Source organism: Papio anubis, chromosome 10 (assembly GCF_008728515.1).
Source record: "Papio anubis isolate 15944 chromosome 10, Panubis1.0, whole genome shotgun sequence".
Classification (NCBI taxonomy): domain Eukaryota; kingdom Metazoa; phylum Chordata; class Mammalia; order Primates; family Cercopithecidae; genus Papio; species Papio anubis.
The window spans coordinates 73418373-73444862 of record NC_044985.1 but is presented as its reverse complement, the minus strand read 5'-3'; the positions used below and the strand labels follow the sequence as shown (position 1 = coordinate 73444862).

Genomic DNA, 26490 nt, shown 5'->3' with positions numbered 1-26490 from the left:
TTTAATATTAAAATAATTTAATATATTGTAATTTTATGTTATTTGAACAATGTAGGACACACAGAAATAACTCATTAATCTTAGTGAATTTTCTTTTCTTTCTTTTTTTTTTTTTTTTTTTGAGACAAAGTCTCCCTCTGTCACCCAGGCTAGAGTGCAGTGGCATGATCTTGGCTCACTGCAATTTCCACCTCCCAGGCTCAAGCAGTGCTCCCACTTCAGCCTTCCAGATAGCTAAGACCAAAGGTGTGTGCCACCACACCTGGCTAATTTTCTGTATTTTTTTATAGAGACAGGGTTTTGCTGTGTTGCCCAGTCTGGTATTGAACTCCTGAGCTCAAAGTGTCTGCTCGCCTTGGCCTCCCAAAGTGCTGGGATTACAGACATGAACCACCACACCCAGCCCTGAATTTTCTTCTTCCATTATTAATCATAATATTAAAATGCTGCATGTACACACTGAAATATTTATAGATAAAATTATATGATGCTTTAAATTTGCATCAAAAATAATTTAGTAGAAGTGAGTAGATGTATAGATGGAATAAGACTGGCCATGAGATGATGACTGCTGAAGCTAGGTGGGAACATCTAGGTTCATTATGCTACCCTGTCATTTTATATATATTTGAAATTTTCCATAATAAAAATCACATACACAAAAAACCCAGTCACCTAGCAATAGGCAAAAAGAAAAGTATTAGGTACAGTCAGAGGCTTGAGAAACTAGGTCTCAGTCATAGTCAAAGGGTGGATTAACAGACAGCAGAATAGAACCTAGAGCCAAGTAGGAAAGAGTGGCAATGGGAAATGAACCAAAGGGGCATGCTTTGTGTATCGAGGTCAGATACAGTGAAGTGAGAGAAATATGCTAAGACTTGACCAATTTCCATTTCTTTTCCATGTAGGGTTCACTCCTGCAGTATCACTGTGGAAGTCTACAGTAAATAGTTTAGGTTATAAAGTGGCTATTAATGTTTCAAAATGGGTCCCATAGTTGCCAGCTAGTATCAGATACAGGACAAGAACCAAGTTGGCTATTCCCAGTTCAGAGGGCTAAAAACTAATCCTTGAGGAAAGATATATTTTTCCATACTTTTTTTCCCCAATGTCAACTGTCTTAAACTCTTTACCTCATACATATTTTCATTTACCTATCTACCAGGGTGGTTATACCCACTGGTTACTTGTTTTCACTTTATACCCACTGATTTATGAATGGGAAAAGAGTACCTGTTAATTATGCTCACTAACATCTCTTCAAAAGTATATTCATAATTAATTAGCCCACATATTTGAGTTAGTTAAAAAGATAGAATAATAGTAACTACATTAATGTGACTAATTTTATGTGGCTTGTGAAAATCAATCTCAGTGGTCCATTTCATATATTATTCTAGTTTAGTAGCATGAAAATAGTTAAATTCTAATTTTAAAACAACACATAACCTATTGCATCTCCAGGTAGACAATATCAGTGTGGCTAGGAGTTACAAGAACCTGGGTTCCTGACTTAATTTGTATTGCATTCCTGTCATTATCCACAAGATAGCTATTCATTCAGTGACATATTTAGTTGCTGAACATCCCTCCTTCCCCTTTAACTTCTACAACACGTCTGTGTAATCTGAAGTCTCCCACTATAGGTTTAACAAAGGACCACAGTTGTTTAGTACTCTAAAGCCCTAAGAGCACTAATTGCCTCAGCAGGACAGGTAGTTTGAGGCAAAATATAGTACAAGAAACCCTAGAGGACTTTTAACTTGCCTTGTGATGATTGTTAGAATTAAAAATTTTAGCCAAGTCCAGATAAATCCTTTGGTTTATACTTAAACCTTCTAGTTCTCTAAGATTCCCTACCATTTATAGAACTGATGCACAATAATGTATCTATTATAAGCCAAATGCAAGGTCCAGAGAGTGAAGCAAGTGGTAACAAACTGGGAGGAAAGGCAGAATACTTGAGAGTGGAATGTGTAATAAAAGGGAGAAGAAGGGTGCACAGGAGGAGTAAGGTAATGGGAGTAAAATCTAGAAGGAACAGAGCAGAGGGGCAAAAGGTGGCTTAGAGAGTCAGTCATTCATTTAGTGTCCTCACCCTATTAGTTTCCATATATATATTCTTTTTTTTTGAGACGGAGTCTAGCTCTGTTGCCCAGGCTGGAGTGCAGTGGTGCAATCTCGGCTCACTGCAACCTCCACATCCCGGGTTCAAGTGATTCTCCTGCCTCAGCCTCCCAAGTAGCTGGGACTACAGGCATGTGCCACCACACCTGTCTAATTTTTGTCTCTTTAGTAAAGATGGGATTTCACCACATTGGCAAGGCTGGTTTCGAACTCCTGATCTCAAGTGATCTGCCCACCTCAACCTCCCAAAATATTTCCCATATTTTTATAGCAGCACTTCTCTTTTTGTGTACCACAACAGAGTAAAATTTTATAATTAAAAAAAAAAACATGAGTTCATTCCCACCTACCTCCTGACCCTCCTTGATCCCTCTAAAATCTTACGGAACTGAGAGAAACATCATTGGCAATTTTCTTCCTGGTTTTGAAATGCCCTGTAGAAAATAACTCTCATTTCATTAGGGTAGTGCTATTGAAAGTGTGGCCCGTGGACCAGTGACAGTCCACAAAATCATTAACAGTGGGATAACAAAACTGAGAATAAACATTGAAAAGAAACAAATCTTCTTTATAGTTGACTACCAACTAATAAACACAGAAGGAAGAAGGGAATTCTTTAAATTGCCCTTAGGCAAATGTTACATTTATTATTGTTGCATCAATGGATGCTAAGATTGGTGAGCAAAAGTATGATGCAAAACAAAATATTTGCATAATCTCAAAGTGTCTCACCTTAAGATACTTATTAACTACAAAAGGAAAAACAGTGAGTGAAGAAATATGGCAGACCCCATTTTAACCAAGTAATCAAAGTTAACATTACCCATAAGATACATCAACATTATATACCTCATGGTATGATGTACTGGGAAGGTGAATAAAGAAGACCACATCACTTCTGTGAAATTCTTGCCAAAAGGTGTAACTTCAATTTAATTAGGGGAAAACATCACGGTCAAATTGAGGGATATTCTATAAAATAACTGGCCTGGATTCATCAAGAATGTCAAAATCATGAAAAACAAAGAGGGCTGAGCTTCACAAACTGGAGGCTAAAGAGACAAGACATTTACATGCAATGTGAGACCCTGGATTAGATTCTGGAACAAAAAGTGACACTGAAAAAAATAAAAATAATTTTTTAAATTAAAAAAATATAAAAACAAAACCAAAAAAAGGACATTGCCGAGAAAACTGGCAAATTTTAAATAAAGTCTGCAAATCAGATAATAGTATTGTATCAATGTTAATGTTCTAGTTGACAGCTGGGAAAACTAGATGAAGGATATACCAGAATACTGGTTTTACAAATTTTTGGAAAGTCTAAGATTATTTCAAAATTTTTAAAGTTAAAAAAATTATCCTTCCATAATAGATTGCTGGGAAAAAGCTATTTCTTCATCACGAATAGTTTGAGAAGCACCACTTTAGCGTATTGGATAAGTGAATGACTGAGGGCTGAAAGGGCATAAAATTATTTTAAAGGTTTGATTTGAGACATAAGAGATTTGTTTTTTGACTCATCACCAAACATTAAAATTACCGCATTTCAACGATGAAATGGGACAACTCAGAAAGATATGGAGCTGTATTATTACATCATTACAAACTAATGACCTACAAAGAGATCTTTTTACATGTCTTTTCTTAAATAATACATTGAATATTGGCATGAAGAAGACTTGATGATAATTTGAGGATGTGGCATAAAAACAATTTTTTTCAAAATGAGCCTCAATATTTTGTAAAGGTATTACCTTTTCTGTTGAGTGAAGAAGATAAAGGACATCAGCATACTCAAATCCTTCATTTTCGTGTAAGTCTTTCTGTAACACATCATTCCCTAGGACAATGCATGCCAAGGAAAATGCCACTTCAACCTAAATATGTGGTTTTCAAAAATTACTTTTCAATTATACTTTATGAAATTACACATTTCATTGTGCAGGCATTTATATAGAATACATTGTGGAAAGACACTATAAAATCTGCTAAAATATAATCCATTGATTCCAGTTCTTACTACTGAAAGAACTGCACTTACAACTCCCTCATAATTTTTAATAGCTGAGAAAATATCCTTTCTGTGTTCAGGGACCAACCACAGAGCTCCATTTGAGGGCACTGGAGAAGGGAACAAGGGCCAGCACAGCATGTAAGGAGGTATTATCCTAAGTGCATAGTTGTATCCCTTCCATATTAAAAAAAAGTTCTTTTAATTTTTTGACATGGATTAAAAAGCTATTTTGAACTGCTTGTTAACTATTGACCATTGACTTGTAAGGCTTTAATGCAGCACCTTTTTTGTTTCTTTTTTTGTTTTTTAGATGAAGTCTTTCTCTGTCGCCCAGGCTGCAGTACAATGGCATGATCTCAGCTCACTGCAACTTCCACCTCCTGGGTTCAAGCAATTCTCCTGCCCCAGCCTCCCGAGTAGCTGGGATTACAGGCACGCACCACCGCACCCAGCTGATCTTTTGTATCTTTAGTAGAGATAGGGCTTTACCATGTTGGCCAAGCTGGTCTCAAACTCCTGACCTCATGATCCGCCCACCTGATGGCCTAAAGTGCTGGGATTACAGGCATGAGCCAAAGCACCCAGCCTGCAGCACCTATTAATTTAAACAAAGCTTTGGGGAGTAGTCTAAGGAATAGTACTACTATTTTGTCCTCCTCTAGTTCTGGAACCATTTAATGTACATTCTGAAGCCCATTAGGAAGATGAACCTTGCATATTATTGGGACTCAGCAGATAAGTTTTTAAAGTGCTATACTGTGCATTTCTATGAAAAACATTATGAATTTGAAAAGTATGATTATTGAATTATTGTGAAATGTTTTGTCCATTATAAAATCTTTTGAGAAAAAGTATTGAAATGTGTTTATGTTCTATTTAAACAAGTTTCAAAACTCATTGAAAATATGTACCAAAATATAGATGGATACATTTTTTATGATAACACACACATTTGTTAAAAGAATGCACCAGATGTGGTGGTTCATGCCTATAATCCCATCACTTTGGAGGCCAAGGTGGAGGATCTCTTGAGCCCAGGAGTTCAAGAACAGCCTGGGCAAAATGGTGAAATTCCATCTCCAACAAAAATACAAAAAATTAACCAGGCATGGTGGCACACTCCTTTAGTCACAGCTACTCAGGAGGCTGAGGTGGGAGGATCACTGTAGATTGGGAGGCCGAGGCTGCAGTGAGCCAAGATTGCACTACTGCACTCTAGCCTGACTGACAGTGAGAGACCCCATCTCAATTAAAAAAAAAAAAAATTAAATAAACAAAGATTAAAAAAAGAAACAGCCTGGGTACAGTGGCTCACACCTGTAATCCCATCACTCTGGAGGCCAAGGTGGAGGATCTCTTGAGCCCAGGAGTTCGAGAACAGCCTGGGCAAAATGGTGAAACTTCGTCTCCAACAAAAATACAAAAAATTAACCAGGCATGGTGGCACACTCCTTTAGTCACAGCTACTCAGGAGGCTGAGGTGGGAGGATCACTGTAGACTGGGAGGCCGAGGCTGCAGTGAGCCAAGATTGCACTACTGTACTCTAGCCTGACTGACAGTGAGAGACCCCATCTCAATTATAAATACATAAATAAATAAAGATTGAAAAAAGAAACAGCCTGGGTGCAGTGGCTCACACCTATAATCCCAGCACTTTGGGAGGCCGAGGCGGGCAGATCACTTGAGGTCAGGAATTCAAGACCAGCCTGGCCAACATGGTGAAACCCCATCTCTACAAAAATACAAAAATTAGCCAAGTGTATGGTGCACACCTATAATCCCAGCTACTCAGGAGACTGAGGCAGGATAATCACTTCAACCTGGGAGGTTGCAATGAGCCGAGATGGTGGCACTGTACTACAGCCTGGGCAACAGAGCGAGCTTCTATCTCAAAAAAAAAAAAAAAAAGAAAAGAAAAGGAAAAGGAAAAGAAAAAAAAAGAAACAGTGCTATTTACTCAGATATTGTCCTCCTATGTTATTTCTATTTTCTCATCTCCAGTAGCATGCATACCAAATTTTGAAAATAAAATTTTTTTTGCTGTTATAATTTCTTGCCTGGCCATCTATAGATGTCCCAAATTTCTAAAGCCTGGGTAAAAGTATTTGAATAGATATAAATGTTATTTTATTAAAGGCATTTTGGTAGAAGTAAATGGAAGACTGAATGACTCTTCAACAACTCACAATAATTCTTTGTAATGTCCAGCCTTGAGAAAACTATTACCTCCAGCCAACAGAGGCTGCTTGGCAGAAGGCAGGGCTGGTTTGAAGTGTAGTACTGACAAGATTCACTAATATTTGAGAAATATTCCCATATAAGTCACACATTTCCATTATCCCCGCCCAGTTTTAGCAACTGATGTCTGGGGAGGTAGAAAAGAAGTTTTGTGAATACATAATCAAATATCTACGGAAAAAACTTACTTGAAGAGTAAAAACGTAAGATTTTCTTGTCATATTTGGAGAAACCCTATTTTAACAAAATTTACTAGTATCTTATGGTTTGAAGCAAGCTTTTTGTTTAAAACTTCTAGGATTTTGTTTATTTTTATTTTGGCTTATTTCTCCAAGAAAAATAGGATTTAGTTTAAAAGACAAAATATTTTTATGTTTATGAACTTGAATAGACACAAAATTTTCTTAAAATTATATTTCTGTTAATTTTTACCATATCAGAAAACAATGTAAACCTTTATATATACCTTAATGTTAGGAGAAGGGTGATTTCTTAGTAGTTGGATAAGTACTGGAAAGGCATTTTCATCTACAACAAACTGTTGACTGACAGGATTGCTTGTATGGGCTACACCTGTAAGAGTCCATGCCAATGAGGTAATTTTTTTTTCCATCTTATAAATGGTAAAGTCAAACATAGCTTGATATTTTTGGTTGACAAAGTGTTCTAAGGTAATACAGTTAGTAAATTACAAAAGGGTATGCTATATTGGCACTATTTTAATAGTCCTGAATTAATTTTTTAAAAGACAAAGTGAATAAACACGGAGAGCTTATTAGAATTGTGAATGGCTTCCTAAAAGTCACAAAACAAAGGAAATTAGAAATGTTATACTATCAAGGAATAATAATAGCTATCATTTATTGAAGAAATACTATGTGTGATGTACTTAAGTTCATAGTAATATTGTTTTCTAGAAAAAGTTTACTTTTACAAAAATGACTAGAGTAAATCACCAAGTTAAAATTTCTAGGTTTCTTAAATTATACACGCTAACAAGATAATCTTACTATGTCTCTTTATAACATACTACTTTAAATTGCGGGTCTAATCTCACCAGAGAAACTCGACTCTCTCTCTCTCTCTCTCTCTTTTTCCCCACTCCTTGCAATTTCCTGTTGAGAAACTCATTTCTTTCTAGTGAACATGGACAAAGAATTTTAATTCTGTTCTTTTGCCAATATTAAATGTCACAATAAATACACAGTGGGTTTATATAAATGGGTTAACTCTAAATAAATGGGTTAAATATAAGATTGAGCCTCTCAGTGAACAATGAAGAGAAGTCACCGACCTATTGTATCTAGGGAAGCCTGAAGGAAAAAAGAACACCTTTGTCCCCACAAGCCCCCCCACCCCCACCACACACACACACACACACACACACACACACACACAGCTGATGTGGACAGCTTTGAAATGAACTAATGAGAAGAAATTTGACAATGTGTGTGTGTATGTATATCAGGCAACCTGGCATATATGTTATCATTTACTACAACTTTAGAAATAACTATGTCAGAGTCTCCGGCCAAAAAAAGAAACATCTTCTCTGGCTGATTATCTTGGAATTGTGAATGAGTTTCTGCAAGAAACTTTTGGCAAGCAAAGAGAAAAAAATGTGAGAATCAATTCCTATTATACTTCATTCAGCTGGACTAATTTTGAGGAAATTCAGTGATCTAGAAATAAAGTTTTTCCTCTTGTTTGCAAGAAGCAGTCTACAGTCAGCATCCTGCATTCATTAAGGTCAGCAAGAACCCAAATTTTAACTTTTGGTGGGTCACAACTGACAGTTCCACATTTTCTCAGGAACCCCAAAATGTCAATTCCTTTGCAATGAATTCTATGTTATATAAACAAATGATCATTACAGAGACATTCAAGAATGTGCCTCAGCATTAGAAACTCTTCTATATCTTCAAAAACATATAGTTCTTGAGATTCAAAAGAACTATTTTTCTCTTAAACTTAAAAAAGAGATTGCTTTCAGTCAAAATAGCCAAGGCTTATTGTCCTAATTTTCCTCTCTAGCCATTGTTCAAGAACAAGACTGATAAAAAATTCTTAATTACACCACTTGTACTGACCAAGTTCTTACACAAATTTAAAAAGTTATAATAATCTTTTATACATTAAATACCATTTAGGGCTCAAACAGTGGGGATAGAGAGGAAGAGAGATTAACTTCCATTTCTCTGCCCAATCTGTTCTTGTTCTTACAGATATTTAAGAAATTGAGAATAAGTTTACAAACCAATGCAAATGGATCCCACTGCTCTGATGACACTGAGAAGTGTGCCTTCAGCAATCGTACTAATTCTTAGTAAGCGAACCAATGGTGCAATTCCATTCCCTTCACATATTTGATTTTGATGCATCCTGCTGTCCTTACTTAGAGCTATGACAGCTTCACCTCCTGATAAAGAAAAGCAAGATACATGTATGATACTCCAGTGCCCTGTTCTACATTACGCAGAGGACACAGTGGCTCACACTTGTAATCCCAGCTACTTGGGAGGCTGAGGCAGGAGGATCACTTGAGCCCAGGGGTTTGAGGCTGCAGTGAGCTATAATTGTGCCACTGCACGCCAGGCTGTGCAACAGAGCAGGATCCTGTCTCTAAAAAATAAAAATAAGGAAAAATAACTTACCAACATACTGCATTTTAGCTGATGGTGACAAAAGCATATTAATTATAAAGCTGTATCCAATCTGTTCTGCCATATATTTTTGTTGTTTTAGTGTTTGTCCTGCCAAGGCCCAAAGTGCAACGGCTCCTTGTTCCTTAACATCTATTTGAAATGCCTATTTTAAAAAATATTTCATTAATTCAGTGAATATTTATTGAACACTTTAGGGATGTGTATTTTATAAAATGTTTATTCTAGAATTGGTTTAGTTTTTCTATTCACTTAACAATTCAAAATAGAATACATCATCTAAGAAAAATGACCAGGAATCATAAAATTCCTACCTTTAGGAGTTTTAAAAGATATTTAGTTAACGATTTTTCCAGAAATGCTTTCTGTATAAGAGGGTTGTGACTTGCAAGTGATTCCACAGCCATTGCACCTTTCATTTGGACACTAATTTGTTTCCCTTTAAAAAGAGCCACCAGAGGAGGAATCGCTCCCTCCATAGCTATAGCATCCTGAATTTCCTTATTGTCACGCCCAACCTCAGCAATTGCAGCAGAAGATACAGCCTTCAACACATCTTTAAATGAATTTAAGAACAAGTTAAATAAACCTTATGAAAAATAAGAATATCAAAGTGCAGCATATCATTAGTTTCCCATATTATAAAATCAAATTTGTAAAAAAGCTTAGAGAAAATAAAGAAAAGTAGAAATAAATAAAACTGGGTAGATTTACCATCTAAACACAATCAATCATTTGGCATAATCTCATGTACTGTTTCTTACGAAGACAGATTTAGATAGTTATAGAAGTATTTGATATAGTTGTATTTTAAAACAATAACCTGCATTTTTACTTACAATTAAAACATTCCCTCTCCACCACCCTTTTTGAGACAAGGTTTGGCTCTATCATCCAGGCTGGAGGACAGTGGTGTGTGTGATCTCAGCTCACTACAACCTCCACCATCCTCCCACCTCAGCCTCCTGAGTAGCTGGGACTATAGGTGTGCACCACCATGCCCGGCTAATTTTTGTGTTTTTTTGTAGAGGAATTACTGGAATAACTCAGTACATTTCAGTAAACTGCTTATCAAAAATGATAACAGCATCTTAGCCTTCCATAATCAGAGTTCAAAAGTATCAATGTTACTGTGTTTGAGTATGGGTGTTATCACTAAAAATAAATACATCAACTTTGCTCAAATTTGATAGATAAAAATGCTGCCTCAACTTGTTTTGTACTTTTGGTATTGGTGAGTCTAAACATTTTCCTATATTTTAACAAGTTGCATTTTTTTAACGTATAGAAAAGTTGTAAGAATAAATCAGAGAATTCCTGTATACCTTTACCTGGATTTATAAATTTTTAATATATTGCCATATTGGTTTTTCTATCCATTTATCTATATAATCTGCTTTTCTAAATTTGAGGGTATGTTATATGCATACATCATGGCCTTTTATCTCTTTAATATTCTAGTGTGTATTTACTAAAAACAAGCCTATCTTTTTATGTAACTACAAGGCAATTAGTAGATGCAATACTTTAATCATATTATGTTGACCATCCTAGTAATGTCCTTTATCACATTTACTTTCTTCCAGTACAGGATCCAGACCAGGACCATGTATTGCACTTAGTTATGTCTCTTTAGTGTTCTATTATCTGGAACCTTTTCTCAGGGGTTTTTTTGGTCTCTTATGACATAGACATTTTTAATGAATATAGGCCATTTAGTTTAGAGAATTTTCCTCAATTTGGGTTTCTTTGATGTTTCCTCATGACTCAAGATATGCACCTCCATCCAGAATATTTTTAAAGTGACATTATGGCTTGGGTGCAGTGGTGCATGCCTGTAATCCCAGGTACACAGGAGGCTAAGGTGGGAGGACTGCTTGAACCCAGGGGTTCAAGATCAGCCCAGGCAACATAGCAACCTCATTTCAAAAAAAAGTGACATTATGTTATAGGGATATCCTCTGTGGAGTTATATAATGTCCATCTATTCCTCGATGGTGATGTTAATTTTGATTATCCAGTTTCTCTACTATATAGTTGCTATTTTCCCTCTTGCAACTAATAAGGAGCAAAACACTTGTAAATATCAAAATTTGCCCCCAAGATTTAGCAACCATTTATAATTTTTGCCTGAACCAATCTTTACTATGCTGTTTGCAAAATACTAATTTTCCAAATCTACCACTCCTTCACATTTGTCAGTTGACATTCTGCTATAAGGAAGAGCCCTACCTTATTCTCTATTTATTTGCTTCCTTGTTTATCCAATTTTTATCAAGATGAGGGCACAGGCTCCTATTTTATTCAATGAGTTATAATCCATTAATTTAATTTAATTTAATTTATTTATTTTTGAGAAAAGGTCTCACTCTGTCACCCAGGCTGGAATTCAGTGACACAAACTCAGCTCACTGCAACCTCTGCCTCCCAGGCTCAAGCAATCCTCCCACCTCAGCCTCCCAAGTAGCTGGGAATACAGGCGTGTGCCACCACACCCAGCTGATTTTTGCATTTTTAGTAGAGATGAGGTTTTGCCATGTTGCCCAGGCTGGTGTTGAACTCATGAGCTCAAGCTATCTGTCCGTCTTGGTCCCGCAAAGTGCTGGGATTATAGGCATGGGCCACTCTGCCTGGTGTATTTTCTTATTTATGTTGTTACTCAAATTGTCTAAGATCTGGCCAGTGGGAGCCCCTTCAGGTTGTCCTTGTGTCCTATAGATATGCCTCCTTTTTTTTTTTTTTTTTTTAAAAAAAGGATTTTATTATTTTGTCACCATATGATGATGTTCTTGACTCACCATATACCTTCTCTGCCCCTGCCCTGGAATCAACTATTTCTCCAAGAAGCTCTGGTTCCTTTTAATGAGGGATGACATTTAGAAACCAAGATTTGGGTGCTCGGTATGCTCACTGCTACTGGAATATCATTGCTTCTGGATCATATATATATATATGTATATGTATATATATGTGTGTGTGTGTGTGTATAAATCCACATATATAATATGTATACATATATATGTATATGTGTATACACACACACTGATACATACACACATACATTTCCTATTCCAATCCAACCCCAGAGGGTTCTTTATTGCTTTCCTACATTCTGCACATTTCTTTGCATAGTAAGAACCCAATAATATCAACACATTTATTCATTTCTTCAGTCCTACAGTACTTATCATGTGGGTTCAGAATTGTTCTACCCATATCACTGTGACATACAAGCTCACTAAAAAGAACTCAAAATCTGTGTGTAGTTTGTTTTGTGTTTACCCTTAGAAAGAGGGTATATAATGTACTGTGTTTAAAATTATTTGTATTCATTTTTTCTTTTTAAATCTAGTTATATAATTTGTTTATTTCTTTCAGTTTTCATTTCCCCCAGCCTTGTACATTTAATTTTTTGATTATGTAGAATATCAATATATTTCCAAAAGCAAAACTAGATAGAAAAGTGTTTGTGCATTCATGTAGCTACCAATATCCTTTAGATGCTCTATAATCCAGCATTTGTTTTTTCATATACTATCAAGGTTAATTATCTCTCTATTAAGGCCTTATTGTTCATACCAACTTCTATACCCACTTTATATCAATTATGTCAAACACATTAACTATTTTTATTGTTATGAGTATTTTCTTCATTTAATCATCTAATCATTTATTTAGTGCATATTTATTGAATAGCTATGTGCTAGACACTGTCCCAGGCACTAGGGAAACAATGGTGAACCAACAAAACAAGGTCCTTGACCTTGTGGAACAAAAGAAAAGACCAGAGTAAAGAATAAAGCAATAAGTTAAATATTACTTGATAGTCATATCAGAGAAAAAGGGAGTGACAGGAAGGTCACTTCCTCTTGAAGTAGGAAAGTAAAAAGGGCTTAAAGGCCATGCTGGAAATGTGGACCATGTTCTAGGTGACAGTCACTGAGTAATTTAAAGAAGAAGATATGATCAACTTTACATTTTAATTAGATCACTCAAGTAACACTTGGAATGTTAACCCTGAAAGATTAATAACATTAAGAGAGTATAGGGGAAACCATTCTTTCCCTTACCCAATATTCCTGCATCAGTACAAAAAGTAGAAATTCCTCCACCCATGGCCAACTCAGAAATATTAAGAATAAAAGTTTACCCCTTACTCATTCTTCCCCATGAGAAGAATAGTGAGTTACATAATTTTTTTAGTTTGAAGAATGAGTCATTGCAAATGCATGGTTTAGGTTCTTTTTGGCACTTTTTGTTGTTTTCTCAAAGCAAGCTTTCCAACAATAAGGCTGAAGTTTGGATCTCTATTTGATTCCTGTCTATTTCTCATTTGGACCCAAATTCTGAAAGGAATGGAAGTATCTTTACTAAGCTATTCAGTAATCCAAAGTAGCTCTAAAGCTCAGGGAAGACGTCAGGGATGTGGATAAAGAACTGGGAAGAATAGATTGTAAACCTAGTAGAGTTCCTTTGGAGTGAATAAGAGTTAAAGAAGGGTATGCCGGGTGAAAGCAGCAGCATGACAAGAATGGAAGCTTAAGGAACTCCAACTTTAAGAGTTGGGTAAAGGAGGACTAATGGTGAAGGCAGACTTTATCTACAACTTTTGGGGTCATAATTCCAAAGTTTTCAGATTTTAGAATGTTAGGAGTATATAATACTACATATTGTATAACATCACAAAGGGTCTGGAGAAAATCAATTTCTGCAGAAATATGTGACTAATCATTTCAAGAAAAAAATGAGGTGATCTTTTAAGTTTTTCTCAGTTTGAAACTGAGAAAATTCTGTATGCTTTTGTTACATATTTGAGTTTCTGTGGCGGTGTCATAAGCTTTTGTTACTAACACAGAACAGGAAGGTTGGGTGCCATATGAAATCAGAAGCATTGTAGGAATGAAAGCATGTATACATGAATATATGTATATAAGAATGTGAATACAAGCAGCTAAATGGGTGAAGGAAAGGCCCAAAACAAACCAAATTTAGCAAGAGTAGGCTTGCTCTGGACATAGAGACTCAGACTAAGGAGATGTTAACAAATCCATCTTTTCAAGAAACTATATGTGAATCTACTTTGGGACCATTTTAATACATGAAATCTTAGAGTAGCTCACATGGTAAAGACGACACTGGAATTAATAATATGCCTTTTTGATCTCCTATACCTTAACAACCCAGCTAACATCCAAGAGGACTATTTGCTAAAGCACTAAAGTTATACAGGGGGGCTTACCTAAAAAGAAAAAAATAATTAAAATTTATTTTAAATTATCTTCGTTGGAGTGAGCAGATAATGTAGATTATGGTGTTGGAAAAAATACTTTTATTTCAATAATGTATTTCATACCATAGTTTTCTTTCATGAATGAACTCATTTGTTATTTATTTATTCAAATTGCTGCTACAATTTGTACTTTGTTACAGCATCTGGGATTGAGAAAAGGAAAACAGGAAGAGAAGATCTAGTCCCTATATTTAAATTTTAATTAGTTAGATAAAACACAAACAAAAAAAGAGATAAAGAATGACTATAAATGAGTAAAAATTATAGATTTAAAATATACATAAAAGCTGACCCTCTTTAATGTTATTCTTTTATCCCTTTTTTTTTTTTTTGAGATGGAGTCTCACTCTGTTGCCCAGGCTGGAGTGCAGTGGTGCAATCTCAGCTCACTGCAACCTCCGCCTCCTGAATTCAAGCAATTCTCCTGCCTCAGCCTCCCGAGTAGCTGGGATTACAGGCGTGTACCACCATGCCCAGCTAATTTTTGTATTTTAGTAGAGATGGGGTTTCACCATATTGGCCAGGCTGGTCTCGAACTCCTGACCTCAGTGATCTGCCTCAGCCTCCCAAAGTGCTGGGATCATAGGTGTGAGCCACCGCACCTGACCTCTAATGCTATTCTTAAAGGATAAAGTAGAGCATAGTAAGCGATGGAAGAACACTTGAACAGAGAGATCATAAGGAATTTGTTATGAAAGGAGAGGGCTTTCAAATGATGTCACCACGCGATACAAGTTATTAGAAGATGACACTTGCTTAAATTTGAAGTTTTAAAGTAAAGGAAAGATCACTTCTACATTCCCCTTATTCTTAAATCTTAACTTACATTTAACCAATATATTTATTTTGTATTTATTCCTGGTTAACTGGAAGAGGAAGCCAAATGATATACTGAGCAGGAAGAAAAAGGGCAAGTTCTTCTCAATTTTCTCTTCCCCCAAATTTGGGGAAAACCATATATTTGGAGCTTACACTGTTACATGTGCTGACTGGAATGAGATTATTCTTACAGAACCCAGGAGACCATTTGCAGTAGCTGCAGAAACTGCCTCATGGCTTTTGATGTTCTTGGTACTGAGATGCACTTTAGGAACTGATAATTGGCCTAATGCTTCCCGATAACCTTGAATTTTGACATCAAATATCTAACAAATCTGAAACCCTTGTTGTCACTTGCAAAATAGCTACCCATGATCAATATGTGTACTATTCACCCAAGGTAGCAAATACTCTCCTAGTCATATTGTATGTATTTTTAAAATCATCCATGCCAGTATTTCCATTGTAAACATGTCTAATTAAACTTTTTAAAAGAATATGCCTCTGACAGTCAATTATTTTTATAAGCCCAGCAGTTTAAATTTAACTGTTTTCTGCCAGGCATGGTGGTTCACACCTGTAATCCCAGCACTTTGGGGGGCTGAGTCAGGCAGATCACAAGGTCAGGAGTTTGAGACCAGCCTGGCCAACTGGTGAAACCCTGTCTCTACTAAAAATACAAAAATTAGCCGGGCGTGGTGATGCATGCCTGTAATCCCAGCTACTCAGGAGGCTGAGACAGAAGAATTGCTTGAACCCGGGAGGCAGATGTTGCAGTGAGCTGAGATCACTGCACTCCAGCCTAGGCAACAGAGCAAGACTCCATCTTGAGAAAAATAAAATAAAATAAAATAAAGTAAAATAAAATAAAATTAATTTAACTGTTATCTACATAGTTTAGCAGTTAGGAAAAAAAATTTGTGTTTTAGATATTAAGGTTATATTACACATGTTTAGATCTATTCAAAGACAGATTCAAGACATCTATTCATATAGGACAAGTCAAACCCCATGTTTGCTTCACTTAATATATCTGGTCATTATAAAATAATACAGAGATAGAAGCTCACCTGAATCAGAACTCAGAAATCTGATAAGATACGGGAGGCCTTTATGTTCTCTGACAGCTCTTTGGTTGTTTTCATTTCCTATACATAATACTCGTATGCAGTTCATTACATTTACTAGCACATTTTCTATGTTTAAGTTCAATAGATTTATCAGACTTGGGATTCCATTCTAAAAATAAACAAAAAATATTACATTTGAATTAGTTTAAGATAAATGTAATCTTTATTTAGAAATACAAGTTGGCTGGACGTGGTGGCTCACACCTGTAATCTCAGCACTTTGGGAGGCCGAGGCAGGCGGATCACGAGGTCAAGAGATCAAGACCATCCTGGCCAACATGGTGAAACCCAGTCTCTACTAAAAATACAAAAATTAGCCGGGCGTGGTGGTGCATGCCTGTAGTTCCAGCTACTTGAGAGGCTGAGGCAGGAGAATTGCTTGAACCTGGGAGGCGGAGGTTGCAGTGAGCCAAGATTGCACTATTACACCCTAGCCTAGTGACAGAGAATACTGTCTCAAAAAAAAAAAAAAAAGAAAGAAAGAAAGAAAGAAAGAAAGAAAGAAAAAGAAACACAAGTTTGTAATCTTTCTTGCTGTAAATAACTATTTAGGAGAGAATGAGTGCCACAAACAAATGTGTCTACTGGTAAGATACATTATGTGACAGTTAATACAGCTATCTAAGTGAAGTAATTAAGATTAATTGAATATATTGCCCCATTAGGAAATATTTGCCATTGTAGACACTGCACTGGTAATTGGTAAACAGCAAGAAGCAATCGACATATAGTAACTTAAGAAAATACTCCCTCTTCTACTTCTGGACTGTACTCAAATGCCAACTTCTCAGTGGAGCATTTTTCATCAGGCACACCCTCTCGCTCCCTCTTCCCTGCTGTATTCTTCCCTGAGAAGAATCATCCATGCCAGTATTTCTGGGAGTTTTGTCATTGAATAGCAAAGTGGGTTTCTATTTTTGTAACTTCTATATGAGGGAGTTACTGTCAGTCAAAAATAATGGTCTATGAAAAAAAACTTACATATTTGGCAATAACATCCTTGTTTTCACATTGAGCAATATCATATAGAATGACAGCACAGCGAGAGTGTACTTCAGGCTCATCACAAACCAGTAGGTTGATTAGAGATGGAATGCCTCCCGCTTCTACCAAAGCACGCACTGCTCTTTTGTGGGTTGAGATATTACTCAGTAACCCAACAGTTTTGCACTGCAGTTTTATTTTGGAACTTTTTAATAGATTGATTAAGGCAGGAATGGTGCCTGTAATGAAAAGAGCAAAAAAATAAAAAAGCTTGAATTATTGGTAACCATTTTAGTCAATATATCATGGCAATATTTAAATAATATTTATGGGCATTATAATATAAATAATTATGAAATAATCATATAAAATATTTATAAAATTATCATTTGAAACTATATGAAGAAACCTTCCATCTTGTCTTTGGTATGGGCAGCTCTCATTGTTCATACATTTGATTTTCACAGAGCGTGATCATGCATTTTATGTTAGTAACCTTAAGCCACCATTGAAACACTGAATTCTGGCTTAAGATTATTGATAAATAAATTCTTTGTGCTACCACATGGTACAGTTCAGTTTTGGTTATTGCATCAACTTTGTATGGCACTGCTTATGCAATTATTTGAGCATTTTATTACATTTTATCCTTATTTTATACCAGCATGTGAAAAACAAAAAGTGCTGAATCTAGTAAAATGCAACATTAGTCTCATTAATTACAATTGGCTCAAAGATAGAAATCATTGGGCATGGTGAAAATAGAAAATCTGGCTTCAGTTTGATGCCTGTTATACTTACATCAATTCAATGATAAGCAGAAAGCACCTTATAGGACACACATAAAATGACAGAAAATATAATAGAGACAATAAAGACCATATTTATTTAGCTACCTGAAATGAAACATCCCTCGTCACTTCTTTAAGTCTATAGTTCACCTTTTGGATATAGAGCTTTTTGTACAGATTTTCAGGAACATATTAGGGGACTATGTGTGATAAATCAAATTTTAATTTATTCATTTAATATTTATGGAGCATCTCACGTGCGTTCAATAACCACATTACGGTAGTGGCTACCATATTGGACATTTTCAAATAGAACATTTTCTTTGTGTGTGTGTGTGTGTGTAGATAGACAGATAGATAGATAGATAGATAGATAGATAGATAGATAGATAGATAGATAGATAGATAGATGGATGGAGATATAGATAGACACAAAGACAAAGACAGGGTCTTACTATATTGCCCAGACTGGTCTCAAACTCCTGGGCTCAAGCTATCCTCCTGCCTTGGCATCCCAAAGTGCTGGGATTACAGGCACAGGCCACCATGCCCAGCCGAACATTTTCAACGTTTCAGAAAGCTATTCTGGACAGCGCTATTCTCAAAACAATCCTATGGGGTAGAGCCATTTTTTTTATTATTATTATACTTTAAGTTCTAGGATACATGTGCACAACGTGCAGGCTTGTTACATAGGTACACATGTGCTATGTTTGTTTGCTGCACCCATTAACTCCTCATGTATGTTAGGTATTTCCCCTAATGCTGTCCCTCCCCCTGACCCCCATCCCTCGACAGGCCCTGGTGTGTGATGTTTCCCACCCTGTGTCCAACTGTTCTCATTGTTCAATTCCCACCTATGAGTGAGAACATGCAGTGTTTGGTTTCCTGTCCTTGTGATAGTTTGCTCAGAATGATGGTTTCCAGTTTCATCCATGTCCCTGCAAAGGACATGAACTCATCCTTTTTTATGGCTGCATAGTATTCCATGGTTTATATGTGCCACATTTTCTTAATCCAGTCTATCACTGATGGACATTTGGGTTGATTCCAAGTCTTTGCTACTGTGAAGAGTGCTGCCATAAACATACGTGTGCATGTGTCTTTATAGTAGCATGATTTATAATGCTTTGGGTATATACCCAGTAATGGAATTGCTGGGTCAAATGGTATTTCTAGTTCTAGATCCTTGAGGAAACGCCACACTGTATTCCACAACGGTTGAACTAGTTTACACTTCAACCAATAGTGTAAAAGCGTTACTATTTCTCCACATCCTCTCCAGCATCTGTTGTTTCCTGACTTTTTAATGATTGCCATTCTAACAGATGTGAGATGGTATCTCATTGTGGTTTAGATTTGCATTTCTCTGACGACCAGTGTTGATGAGCATTTTTTCATGTGTCTGTTGGCTGCATAAATATCTTCTTTGAGAAGTGTCTGTTCATATCCTTTGCCCACTTTTTGATGGGGTTTTTTTTTTTTTCCTTACAAATTTGTTTACGTTCTCTGTAGATTCTGGATATTAGCCCTTTGTCAGATGGGTAGATTGCAAAAATTTTCTCCCATTCTGTAGGTTGCCTGTTCAATCTGATGGTAGTTTCTTTTGCTGTGCAGAAGTTCTTTAGTTTAATTAGATCCCATTTGTCTATTCTGGCTTTTGTTGCCATTGCTTTTAGTGTGTTAGTCATGAAGTCCTTGTCCATGCCTATGTCCTGAATGGCATTGCCTAGGTTTTCATCAAGGATTTTTATGGTTTTAGGTCTAACATTTAAGTCTTTAATCCATCTTGAATTAATTTTTGTATAAGGTGTAAGGAAGGGATCCAGTTTCAGGTTTCTACATATGGCTAGCCAGTTTTCCCAGCACCATTTATTAAATAGGGAATCCTTTCCCCATTTCCTGTTTTTGTCAGGTTTGTCAAAGATCAGATGGTTGTAGATGTGTGGTGATATTTCTGAGGCCTCCGTTCTGTTCCATTGGTCTATACCTCTGTTTTGGTAACAGTATCCTGCTGTTTTGGTTACTGTAGCTTTGTAGTATAGTTTGAAGTCAGGTAGTGTGATACCTCCAGCTTTGTTCTTTTTGCTTAGGATTGTCTTGGCAATGCAGGCTCTTTTTTGGTTCCATATGAACTTTAAAGTCGTTTTTTTCCAATTCTGTGAAGAAAGTCATCAGTAGCTTGATGGGGATGGCATTGAATCTATAAATTACCTTGGGCAATAATGGCCATTTTCACAATATTTCAGGAAATCATGGATTTCCTATCCATGAGCATGGAATGTTCTTCCATTTGTTTTTGTCCTCTTTTATTTCATTGATCAGTGGTTTGAAGTTCTCCTTAAAGAGGTCCTTCACATCCCTTGTAAATTGGTTTCCTAGGTATTTTATTCTCTTTGTAGCAATTGTGAATGGGAGTTCACTCATGATTTGGCTCTCTGTCTGTTATTGATGTGCAGGAATGCTTGTGATTTTTGCACATTGATTTTGTATCCTGAGACTTTGCTAAAGTTGATTATCAGCTTAAGGAGATTTTGGGCTGAGATAATGGGGTTTTCTAAATCTACAGTCAAGTCATCTGCAAACAGGGACAATTCGACTTCCTCTTTTCCTAATTGAATATCCTTTATTTGTTTCTCTTGCCTGATTGCCCTGGCCAGAACGAAGTCAACACTATGTTGAATAGGAGTGGTGAGAGGGGGCATTCCTGTCTTGTGCCAGTTTTCAATGGGAATGCTTCCAGTTTTTGCCAATTCAGTATGATATTGGTTGTGGGTTTGTCATAAATAGCTCTTATTATTTTGAGATACATTTCATCAATACCTAGTTTATTGAGAGTTTTTAGCATGAAGGGCTGTTGAATTTTGTCAAAGGCCTTTTCTGCATCTATTGACATAATCACGTAGTTTTTGTCATTGGTTCTGTTTATGTGATGGATTACATTTATTGATATATAGATGTTGAACCAGCCTTACATCCCAGGGATGAAGCTGACTTGATCATGGTGGATAAGCTTTTTGATGTGCTGCTGGATTCGGTTTGCCAGTATTTTACTGAGGATTTTCGCATCGATGTTCATCAGGGATAGTGATCTAAAATTATCTTTTTTTGTTGTGTCTTTGCCAGGCTTTGGTATCAGGATGATGCTGGCTTCATAAAATGAGTTAGGGAGGATTCTCTCTTTTTCTGTTGATTGGAATAGTTTCAAAGGAATGGTACCAGCTCCTCTTTGTATCTCTGGTAGAATTCGGCTATGAATCCGTCTGGTCCTTGACTTTTTTTGGTTGGTAGGCTATTAATTATTCCCTCAATTTCAGAGCCTGTTATTGGTCTATTCAGAGATTCAACTTATTTCTGGTTTAGTCTTGGGAGGGTGTATGTGTCCAGGAATTTATCCATTTCTTCTAGATTTTCTAGTTTATTTGTGTAGAGGTGTTTATAGTATTCTCTGATGGTAGTCTGTATTTCTGTGGGGTTGGTGGTGATATCCCCTTTATCATTTTTTATTGCGTCTATGTGATTCTTCTCTCTTTTCTTCTTTACTAGTCTTGCTAGCGGTCTATCAGATTTGTTGATCTTTTCAACAAACAAGTTCCTTGGATTCACTGAATTTTTGAAGGGTTGTTGGTGTCTATCTCCTTCAGTTTTGCTCTGATCTTCGTTATTTCTTGCCTTGTGCTAGCTTTTGAATTTATTTGCTCTTGCTCCTTTAGTTCTTTTAATTGTGATGTTAGGTGTCGATTTTAGATCGTTCCTGCTTTCTCTTTTTTTTTTTTTTTTTTTTTTTGAGATGGAGTCTCGCTCTGTAGCCCAGGCTGGAGTGCAGTGGTGCGATCTCGGCTCACTGCAAGCACCACCTCTGGGGTTCACGCCATTGTCCTGTCTCAGCCTCCCAAGTAGCTGGGATTACAGGTGCCCACCACCAAGTCTGGCTAATTTTTTTTGTATTTTTAGTAGAGATGGAGTTTCACCATGCTAGCCAGGATGGTTGCAATCTGCCCACCTCAGCCTCCCAAAGTGCTGGAATTACAGGCGTGAGCCACCGCGCCCGACCAATTCCTGCTTTCTCTTGTGGGCATTTAGTGCTATAAATTTCCCTCTACACATTGCTTTAAATCTGTCCCAGAGATTCTGGTACACTGTGTCTTTGTTCTCATTGGTTTCAAAGAACATCTTTATTTCTGCCTTCATTTTGTTATTTACCCAGTAGTCACTCAGGAGCAGGTTGGTCAGTTTCCATGTAGTTGTGCGGTTTTGAGTGAGTTTCTTAATCCTGAGTTCTAGTTTGATTGCACTGTGGTCTGAGAGACAGTTTGTTGTGATTTCTGTTCCTTTACATTTGCTAAGGAGTGCTTTACTTCCAACTATGTGGTCAATTTTGGAACAGGTGCAGTGTGGTGCTGAGAAGAATGTATATTCTGTTGATTTGGGATGGAGAGTTCTGTACATGTCTATTAGGTCCACTTGGTGCAGAGCTGAGTTCAAGTCCTCAATATCCTTGTTAACCTTCTGTCTCGTTGATCTGTCTAATATTGACAGTGTGGTGTTAAATTCTCCCATTATTTATTGTGTGGGAATCTAAGTCTCTTTGTAGGCCTCTAAGGACTTGTTTTATGAATCTGGTTGCTCCTGTATACGGGTGCATATATATTTAGAATAGTTAGCTCTTCTTGTTGAATTGATCCCTTTACCATTATGTAATGGCCTTCTTTGTCTCTTTTGATCTTTGTTGGTTTAAAGTCTGTTTTATCAGAGACTAGAATTGCAACCCCTGCTTTATTTTGCTTTCCATTTGCTTGGTAGATCTTCCTCCATCCCTTTATTTTGAGCCTATGTGTGTCTCTGCACATGAGATGGGTCTCCTGAGTACAGCACATGAATGGATCTTGACTCTTTATCCAATTTGCCAGTCTTTGTCTTTTAACTGGGGCATTTAGCCCATTTACATTTAAAGTTAATATTGTTATGTGTGAATTTTATCCTGTCATTATGATGTTAGCTGGTTATTTTGCCTGTTAGTTGATGCAGTTTCCTCCTAGCATCAATGGTCTTCACAATTTGGCATGTTTTTGCATTGGCTGGTACTGGGCGTTCCTTTCCATGTTTAGTACTTCCTTCAGGAGCTCTTGTAAGGCAGGCCTGGTGGTGACAAAATCTCTCAGCATTTGCTTGTCTGTAAAGGATTTTATTCCTCCTTCACTTATGAAGCTTAGTTTGGCTGGATATGAAATTCTGGGTTGAAAATTCTTTTCTTTAAGAATGTTCAATATTGGCCCCCACTTTCTTCTGGCTTGTAGAGTTTCTGCTGAAAGATCCGCTGTTAGTCTGATGGTCTTCCCTTTCTGGGTAACCTGACCTTTCTGTGTAGCTGCCCTTAACATTTTTTCCTTCATTTCAACTTTGGTGAATCTGACAATTATGTGTCTTGGGGTTGGTCTTTTCGAGGAGTATCTTTGTGGTGTTCTCTGTATTTCCTGAATTGAATGTTGGCCTTCCTTGCTAAGTTGGGGAAGTTCTCCTGGATAATATCCTGAAGAGTGTTTTCCAACTTGGTTCCATTCTCCTCTTCACTTTCAGGTACACCAATCCGATGTAGATTTGGTCTTTTCACATAGTCCCATATTTCTTGGAGACTTTGTTTGTTTCTTTTCACTCTTTTTTCTTTAAACTTCTCTTCTTGCTTTATTTCATTAATTTGATCTTCAGTCACTGATGCCCTTTTTTCCACTTGATCGAATCAGTTATTGAAGCTTGTGCATGTGTCATGTATTTCTCGTGCCATGGTTTTCAGCTCCATCAGGTCATTTAAGGTCTTCTCTACACTGTTTATTCTAGTTAGCCATTCATTTAATCTTTTTTCAAGATTTTTACCTTCCCTGCGATGGGTTTGAACCTCCTCCTTTAGCTCAGAGAAGTTTGTTATTACCGACATTCTGAGGCCTACTTCTGTCAACTGATCAAAGTCATTCTCTGTCCAGCTCTGTTCCGTTGCTGGTGAGGATCTGTAATCATTTGCAGGAGAAGAGGCACTCTGGTTTTTAGAATTTTAAGCTTTTCTGTTCTGGTTTCTCCCCATCTTTGTGGTTTTATCTACCTTTGGTCTTTGATGTTGGTGACCTATAGATGGGGTTTTGGTGTAGATGTCCTTTTTGTTGATGTTGATGCTATTCCTTTCTGTTTGTTAGTTTTCCTTCTAACAGTCAGGTCCCTCAGCTGCAGGTCTGTTGGAGTTTGCTGGAGGTCCACTCCAGACCCTATTTGCCTGGATATCACCGGCAGTGGCTGCAGAACAGCAAAAACTGCAGAACAGCAAACATTGCTGCCTGATCATTCCTCTGGAAGCTTCGTCCCTGAGGGGCACCCGCCTGTATGAGGTGTCAGTCGGCCCCTACTGGGAGGTGTCTCTCAGTTAGGCTACAAGGGGGTCAGGGACCCACTTGAGGTGGCAATCTGTCCATTCTCAGAGCTCAAACACCATTCTGGGAGAACCACTGCTCTCTTTAGAGCTGTCAGACAGGGACGTTTAAGTCTGCAGAAGTTTCTGCTGCCTTTTGTTTAGCTATGCCCTGCCCCCAGAGGTGGGGTCTACAGAGGCAGCAGGCCTTGGTGAGCTGCAGTGGGCTCTACCCAGTTTGAGCTTCCCGGCTGCTTTGTTTACCTACTAAAGCCTCAGCAATGGCGGATGCCCCTCCCCCTGCCAGACTGCTGCCTTGCAGGTCCATCTCAGACTGCTGCGCTAGCAGTGAGCAAGGCTCCGTGGGTGTGGGACCTGCCGACCCAGGCGTGGGATATAATCTCCTGGTGTGCTGCTTGCTAAGATCGTTGGAAAAGCACAGTATTTGGGCGCGAGTGCCCCATTTTTTCAGGTACAGTCTGTCACAGCTTCCCTTGGCTAGGAAAGGGAAATCCCCCAACCCCTTGTGCTTCCCGGGTAAGGCGATGTCTGCCCAGCTTCGGCTCGCCCTCCATGGGTGGCACCCACTGTCCAACCAGTCCCAGTGGAATGAACCAGGTACCTCAGTTGGAAATGCAGAAATCACCTGTCTTCTGTGCCAGTCACGCTGGGAGCTACAGACCGGAGCTGTTCCTATTTGGCCATCTTGGAATGGACCCCAGTAGAGCCATTTTATTAGTGAGTAAACTAAACTAAGAGAGGTTAAGCAATTATCTTAAGTTCTAAATGCAGAACTAGTTACACACCAGACCTGACACTAAATCTGCTATTTTTAATTTCAAAAGTAAATTGTGCAAAGTATAGAATAGGAATAATTTCTAAATGAAAGTAAATATAAAAGTAGTGTGGTAAAGTAATTTAAAAGTTAAATTAATACTTAACATCAGTTTTTAATTTTTTGAGCTTTTAGACAAATAGAATTGATATAGTTTTTTGATCCTGTGCAGCTTCCATGTGGAAAATAAAATATATGGCTGACAGGTAAATGAAGTGATCTTAGCAAAAGAAACCTAAAATCTACTAAAATTTTTCCTTTACAATCAAAAATATATTTAAAAATGACTGATGAATAAAATATAGCTCTACATAAAATAGCATTAAAAAAAGATAGTTAATAGAGTTTGCATCACCTGCATCCAAAATACATCTCCAGTATTGATCATTTGCTAAGCAAATTACTTCCAAGGACATGACAGCCATCATCCTTCGTTTATAGCTTTCAGACTGTAACATTTCTGTTTAAAGTGTTCAACAGAAAAACACAGCTGTAATTTATACAAGAGGCAATGAAATGCTTGATTCTGTTTTTTGTACCAGCTAAGTAAAACCAAGGGTTGAGGTCACCACTATTACCACCAACTGCATGCATTAAATTCCCCTCTGTGCACAGCTCCCTGTGAAGTAGTGACAAATTCCATCAGCCCATGATCTTTGAGGTTTATAGTCTATATAATAAGTGAAAAAATCCTGAAATTTCTTTTCTTCACATGGGGTCTCAGTTTGTTGCCCAGGCTGGAGTGCAATGGCATGATCACAGCTCACTGCAGCATGAATCTCCCTGGGCTCAGGTGATCTACCATCTCAGCCTCCCTAGTAGCTGAGACTACAGGCGTGCATCACCACACCCAGCTAATTTTTGTATTTTTTGCAGAGACGGCATTTTGCCATGTGGCCCAGGCTGGTCTCAAACTCTTGGGTTCAAGCAATCCACTTGCCTTGGCCTCCCAAAGTGCTAGGATTACAGGCATGAGCTACTATGCCTGGCGGAAATTTTTAATCTTTGGTCTGAGTGACTTAGATGGGGTGGTCACATACTTCAAATTCCCTTGGAAAATAATACATCTCTCTTGGCTAAAATTAGTTGTTAAATAAAATTTGAATGTGGGTTTTCAATAATAGCAAAGTAATCCACAGTATTGTCAATAAAAATTTAATATCCATTAAATTAGGTATGAGGCTTTATACATTTCCTGAGT

The 26490-nt window shown here is 37.3% G+C and overlaps 1 protein-coding gene across 16 annotated transcripts in view; it reads right to left on the bottom strand.

The window, feature by feature from the left end:
- ANKAR (ankyrin and armadillo repeat containing) overlaps positions 1-26490 on the bottom strand; it is an 83160-nt gene that overhangs the window by 19984 nt on the left and 36686 nt on the right. For 10 of the 16 annotated variants that reach the window (XR_002516194.2, XM_021923794.2, XM_021923798.2 and 7 more), the window contains 8 exons: positions 25645-25749; positions 17267-17508; positions 16226-16394; positions 9361-9602; positions 9038-9191; positions 8641-8802; positions 6850-6956; positions 3885-4007 (listed from right to left, as the gene is read on the bottom strand). Coding sequence is in view for 14 of the 16 variants with exons in the window: in XM_021923794.2 (XP_021779486.1) it covers positions 3885-4007; positions 6850-6956; positions 8641-8802; positions 9038-9191; positions 9361-9602; positions 16226-16394; positions 17267-17508; positions 25645-25749 (1304 nt within the window). In the remaining 2 variants the exon portion in view is untranslated. Of the gene's footprint in view, positions 1-2477; positions 3180-3884; positions 4008-6849; positions 6957-8640; positions 8803-9037; positions 9192-9360; positions 9603-16225; positions 16395-17266; positions 17509-25644; positions 25750-26490 lie in introns of all 16 variants that reach the window. The other 6 variants (XM_021923802.2, XM_021923800.2, XM_021923801.2 and 3 more) reach the window with 4 other exon arrangements.